The sequence below is a fragment of the Rhagoletis zephyria genome, unplaced genomic scaffold (assembly GCF_001687245.7).
Source record: "Rhagoletis zephyria isolate East Lansing unplaced genomic scaffold, Rhagoletis_zephyria_1.1 Rzeph_scaffold_00918, whole genome shotgun sequence".
NCBI classification, from domain to species: domain Eukaryota; kingdom Metazoa; phylum Arthropoda; class Insecta; order Diptera; family Tephritidae; genus Rhagoletis; species Rhagoletis zephyria.
The window spans coordinates 128313-135344 of NW_016158002.1; the positions used below are offsets into that span (position 1 = coordinate 128313).

Sequence of the window (7032 nt, forward strand, 5' to 3'; positions counted from 1 at the left end):
GTCCAACGCATTTCTTGGATGGTGGTGATGTCAGCTTTTGTCCTTACGAGGACATCAATCAGCCATGCAGAGGCACCTTCCCCATTANGGTGATGTCAGCTTTTGTCCTTACGAGGACATCAACCAGCCGGGCAGAGGCACCTTCCCCATTAAGGGTCCGGACATTCCAGGTGCATGCCCTCAAATCGTAGTCCTTTAAACATTTGCCGTGGTCGTCATCATAAGGGGGGGTCTCATCCGAGGCTTTGCCTTGCTTCTTCACTGGAAGTGGTTTTTACGTGACGGGTCCCAATCCCAGCGCACAACCCATTGCTGGGACGGGGTGGTTTCGCAACTAAATACACGTTTATACAGCGAGCCGCTTGCTCGAAGCAGACACCCGCTTGCAGTCGCACCTACTGGTGAACAGACGCTGCCGACTTCAGTGAGACCTTAAACCGAATAAGTCTGAGTAGCCCCACCGAAGCTCCCTCTCTTTCTGCCGTGACCCAAGGCTCCACTCGGATTGATTACCGCATCTCGCACATGGGTTGCTCCCGTTGCCCAGAGTGCGCGAACGAGGACTCAAGTGTCGGGATTGAGTATAGCCATGCAACTGTAACTGCATACCCAGCGCTACGACTATACATGGAGTATAGTACACTCCACAAAATGCACATACATTAATATATATGTGCGTGCAAAGAATGACCGTACAGTTTGCTTTGCTTAAACTAAACAAAAAACAAACCCTACATGCATACAAAACATCGATGCATCGGAAACATCGATGTTTGCTATTCGATGTATCGAATAAAACCGATATTTGGGACCTTCCGATTTAAATCGATATATCGATGTTTTTTTTCGATGCATCGACTTTTGTGTGCAATGTACACTCTACATAGTAAAATTATTTTGTATGCTTCCCAACTCTTCGTTCTAGTAACTACTCTAAGTGTACACTATTTATGTACAATTAGCATATACATTCTATTAATATTATCCAAAATGTTATTGCATTAATAAATTGCTATTTTATTAGTAGAAACTTTTATTGCCAAAATACCATCTACATTATGATATTAAATGATATGATATTGACACTCTAAAAATATTTGAAAATTTGGACAGATTTTACTGGCTAACCAGAATGTACTACCACATCCACGATGAGGCGAAAATGCTCCCAATTAGGGAGCACAACACGATGCTAGTTTCTGCTATTTGGTTTCATACCTTCGCTTTTTATTATTGTCAATAACCAAAAAATTATGTAATTCGCATTCGTGTACATACATATCGTCGCTGCGCCAACAAAAACCCAACGAACACTGGGACAAAAATTTTCAAACGTTTGAGAAAATCATGTTTCTAAATTTGCTTTTCAGCATTGTTTATCATTTGAAACTAAACATTTTCTCAAATTTTTCTCAAACATTGTTTATCAATTTAAGAACGGTTTGAGAAACATTTGAGAAAAAATTTGTTCCGTTTCATCTGTGTCAACATGGCACAGATGTCGAAGTCCATCGGTAGTCTGCTACATCAGTCGCAAAATGGCTCTTCGACCACGTGGTCGCTGTTAACCGCAATTTGTCTAATTTCAAAACAAACTATGCAACTCCTTTTTTACATCAACCGTATTTTTCTTTGTTAAACTAACTGACTAAATACGCTATTAAATAAACTGTTAAACTGCATAACTAAAAATTCCTCTCCTATAAAAACTGTATTTCTCTTACATGTATCATTGGCACCACTTTACAAATATTTCAATGAGAGTAACTGGATTTCATTTCGTTCCGCTCTACTCAAGTTTGAGAAAAAGTTGAGAATTCAACATTTCTCAATTTGAAAATAAAGGAAAACTTCATATTAAAAAATTGCCTTTTAGTTTGAGAACGCTATCAACGGTTATTTGAGATGCATTTGAGAATCAAAGTTTGAGATTTGAGAAAAGGACTGATTCTCAAATGCATCTCAAATTGAGATTTAACAAAAATGTTTATTGGGAACAGTTATGTGTTTTTAATAACTTTTCAGGGGAGAAAAAAACTGATTACTGGTGTCTATGGCAATATTTTGCAAATGTCGTATTAAAAAAAAATTATATTAAAAATATATTATTGATTTATGAAAAAAAATCAATTATTTTGACCAATTACGACGTGATCAACATTTGCGCCGCTTTAAAGCACATAGCTGTTTTTATTCACGATTTAAATTTGCTTTTGGCGGTATGGAATCGTATGCAATTTGTACATAATACTGCCGTTAGACCTAGATGCAATGTATGGAAGTTGAGGACACGATTAGTTAACTGCCCGTTGCTCCTGTTATGTAATGAAAAATGGTCAGAAACGTTTTGACGTAGAAAACGTCTTACGTTTCGATATGGAGGCTATGCTGAAATGTTGTAGTTGTAATTTTTCGAGCTTTACGAAAACGCGTATTGCACGAGAACTAATGAACGCCACACTTGCGTTTCAACGATAAAACTCCAAGCCTATCGACAGATTCATTTTTGTCAGTAACAAATTCGGTTTCTGTCGTAAAAACAACGGTAACCATTTCCTTATTTTTGGGTCAATTTTGAGCATTTAAAGTGCTCCAGGTGCTTATAATCTGCAGATATAACTTTCATTTTCAGGATATAGATTCTTTATAGCAATAGAAATCTTATTGTGTACAGATTTTATATAAATTCAACAAATGTTGGTTCAATTTTACTCATAAAAATTCAAAGACTTTGGACTCTATTAATAAGTGTACTGCGCACGTCAAATGTCGGTTGAAGACTGTGACGCCAAGCCAAATTTTATTCTTTCATTTCGTTTCATTCTTACATAGTTGCATTGGTACAAGGTTGTATTTTTGTGGAGTGTACATACAAATTTAAGTCTAGTACAAGTGCTTACGTGGGGAAATACTAAGTATAATTTAGAACATTTCAAGATAGTTTAATTTAGTGATTACTACATTTTTTACTATAAACAATGAACGCAAACATACCGCCCTCCTTGAAAGTATCCACTTTCAAAATTCCGTGAACAATGGGCATAATTTTACTATAGGGCGCTTCAATGTACCCTTTGAAGTTCTAACCGAGACTACTCTTACAAGTTCATCTTTTCCTGGATGTGTCAATACTCCACTTGCTTGGTGGAAGCGTATCATCCTTTACAATTACCATGTCGCCGCATTCAATGTTTTTAAGTTTATGAGCCCATTTTGGGCGTTGCTGTGACTGATTTATATACTCCAACGACCATTTTTTCCAAAACTGTTGTACTAACTTTTGTAGGTATTGCCAGCGATTTAACATGTTTACCTTGGTTTGGGTATAGTCAATGTCTGGGATTGCAGACATAGATCTAAAAATTAAAAAATGACCCGGTGTAAGAGGGTCAGTATCTCCTTCGAATTTTATGCACAATGGACGTGAATTCAGACAACACTCTATTTGGCATAATATAGTGTATGTTTCTTCAAATGTAATGGTAGCATCTGCGAGGACTCTTTTCAAATGGTATTTGGTACTCTTAACTCCTGCTTCCCACATACCTCCGAAATGAGGGCCAGTGGGTGGAATGAAATGCCACTGTATTTGCTGTTCTGCCATGACTTTAACAACTTTCTCTTTGGTGGAGTTTTCGTGTAAAAACTGCCACATTTCTTTCAAATGCTGATTGCAACCTACGAAATTTGTACCATTATCTGAATATATATTTAACGGCTTCCCTCTTCTAGCCACAAACCGACGAAGTGTTGCAAGAAATGATGCAGTTGACAATTCCGAAACTAGTTCTAGGTGTATTGCCTTTGTCACTAAACATACAAACACTGCTATCCAGCACTTGTACGTTTTACTTCCTCTACCTTTCCATGACTTTACGTGTATTGGCCCTGCAAAATCTATACCCGTACTTACGAACGCAGACGTGGTTTCTACCCGATGTCGTGGTAAATTACCCATCTGTTGATAAAACGGTTTCTTCCTAAAACGCATACATTTTGTACACTTGTATATGCACTGTTTGATAACTCGGATCACTCCTGGAATCCAATACCTTAATCCAAGTAAGTATTGCATTTGTCGACTACCTGCATGTAGGTATTTACTGTGATAATACCTGATTAATATTGGGGTCAATGTACTATCTTTGCTAAGAATTATTGGGTGTTTTTGATCATAGCTAATATTCGCGTTCTCAATCCTTCCACCAACACGAAGCAAATGATTCTGATCAATAAATAGTGCAGATAACTTATGTTTCACCGAAAGAGATTTACCAGACAACAAGGTCTGAATTTCTGAAGAGAACGACTCCATCTGAGCCTTCTTAATCAAAACATCATGAGCATTACGAAGCTCTTGTACACTTAAAAATCCTGTTATTCTATTCAATTTGTCTGTTTTACAATTTGTCGCGAATCTTAAAATGTATGCTGAAATTGACAATAACTTTTCAAAATTTGAAAACCGTTCAAATAAGTCGTCTACGTGTTTTGCAGCAGTATGACATAACATCATAGGTCTTTCTTCCAACTGCATTTCGTTTGGCGGTTCAAGCACAACCTGCTCCCAATTGTGATTGGTACACAAAATGTTGGGTCCGTGCCACCAAATATTACTATTAATCAAATTACAAGCGGTAATACCTCTAGTTGCTAAATCCGCGGGGTTCTGATGTGAGGAAATATGACGCCAATTTTGTCGTGGTATAATATCAAGGATATATGAAGTTCTATTAGCAATAAATGTTTTCCATCGTCGTGGATAATCACTTAGCCAGGCCAACACAATAGTTGAATCTGAGTAACCAAATATTGGTACTTGATCAACCTCAAGGGCTTCTTTAACCTTTACCATCAGTTTCGTCATAAGCTGAGCAGCACACAGCTCAAGTCGTGGTAATGTTATTTGTTTAATAGGTGCTACACGACTTTTGGATGCTATGAGATTTGTTGACACCAAACCATCTAAGTGGTGGACCTTTAAATAAACTGCTGCAGCATAAGCCATCTCAGACGCATCTGCGAACCCATGAAGCTCCAACATTTCACCACTTTTGTACTTTACCCATCTAGGGATTCGGATATCGCGAATGTCATTGATACCCCTTCTCAACTCGCACCAGTGTGAAAACATATCACTAGGCAACGCTGCTTCCCAATCAATTCCTTTAAGCCACAGCTGCTGCATTAAAAGTTTCATTGACACAACGACTGGTAACAACCATCCTAGTGGATCGAACACCTTTGAAATATCTGATAATACTGTGCGTTTTGTGACTTGCGCTTGTAATTCGCTTAAGGTGACGCTATATTTAAAGGAGTCACAAGCCGTATCCCATAACAAACCTAACGTTTTTACTGTCTGAGTGTCATCGATAATTGTTTCTGCTGACGTCTCCCGATCAATTGAATCGATGGTAGAAAGAAATTCTGGTGAGTTCGAGCACCACTTACGCAAACGAAACCCTGCTTGCGTTAGTAATTTACAAACATCAGTTTTTAAGTTAATAGCAGCACCTATTTCTTCTGCACAAAACATGAAGTCGTCTACATAAAAACAATTTATTATTGCCTTGCTTGCTTCTGGGAATAAACGTGAATTTTCAATTCCTATTTGTTTCAGGGTTCTTGTTGCTAAAAATGGTGCACAAGCCGTACCGTATGTGACTGTTTTCAAGTCATATGTTTGTACTTCCTCATCATTTTTTTCTCTCCTATCTTCTTTATGAACCAAAATTTGTCTATACATTTTTCCTATATCACTTGTAAACCCAATTTTAAACTTGCGAAACTGAACCAATAATGAAAATAAATCTTTCTGCACCGTAGCTCCTATCATTAGTTGATCATTACGTGATTTCCCATTTGATGACTTGCAAGACGCATCAAAAACTACTCTGAGTTTTGTAGTTGTACTATTTGGTTTAAGCACGGCGTGGTGAGGAAGATAATACTCGATTTGTGTATTTCTATCTGCTACTAGTTCCATATGATGCATCGTGATATACTCATGTATAAATTGTTTGTACTCAATTGCTAACATTTCATTTTTCTGAAACCTCTTTTCCATTAGATGTAATCGATTCATTGTTGCTAACTTTGAGCTTCCAATCTCGGAAATTACTTCTTTAAAGGGCAATCTAACTATATATCTACCATTGCTTGCACGGTTAACAGACCTGATGTAATGTTCTTCCGCTTGTTGTTCCTCAATTGTTAATAATTGATTCGTTTGTTGAATTTCTTCGACTTCCCAAAATTTTTGTAATTGAACATTTGGATCAAGTGCTGCGGTACCGACAAAAATATGACATGATTGACTGTAATCTATTTTTCCAAGTATTATCCACCCGAATATTGTTTCGACTGCTGAAGGTGAACCACTTAACCGCTGCATACACGCTTCGTATAAGCGACACCTGTGCTCCTGAATCAATTAATGCCCGGCATGTTTGATACTGGCCATTGTTATCTAATACCTTAACTACTGCAATGGGCAATAACGTAATATATTCATTTTGTACATTCGATAAATTTATGGACACTGAATCTACTTGTCTTTGTGGAAAACTGTTTTCATTGGGGTTGCCTTGTGTTGGATGCAATAATGAATTGTGCTTTTTGTTGCATTCCTTACATAAGGACGACGTGCAACTAAATGCTCGATGATTGTCTTTGAGACAATTAAAGCACAGATCATTCTCACGCACTATTTGAATCCGTTCATCCACTGTTTTTCCCCTAAATGTATCGCATTGGTATATTAAGTGATTTTTTGAACACACCGGACATTGCTTTATTTGTGATGTATATACTTTTGATTGCGATTGTTGACGATTGCTTTGTGCTGTGTTAAAAGGTTTTACATAATTCCTATTTAAATTGTTCGCTTGTATATTTTCTAGTTCAAAAATGCGTAGCTCTAAAAATGACATTAACTGAGTAAATGTGCTTTCTTTTTCTGCGATCCTACTCCTATACCAAAGGGTTGATGTCTCAGAGTCAACTTTTTTCTCAAATAAATACAGCAGC

General features: G+C 37.3%; 1 protein-coding gene across 1 annotated transcript in view; it reads right to left on the minus strand.

The window, feature by feature from the left end:
- The window catches only part of LOC108362057 (uncharacterized), a 24821-nt gene extending 19282 nt beyond the window's left edge, over positions 1 to 5539 (minus strand). The window contains exon 1 of the mRNA XM_017614891.1: positions 4467 to 5539. Within this exon, the coding sequence (XP_017470380.1) occupies positions 4467 to 5539 (1073 nt within the window). The remainder of the gene's footprint in view (positions 1 to 4466) is intronic.
- Between the last annotated feature and the right edge of the window lie 1493 nt (positions 5540 to 7032).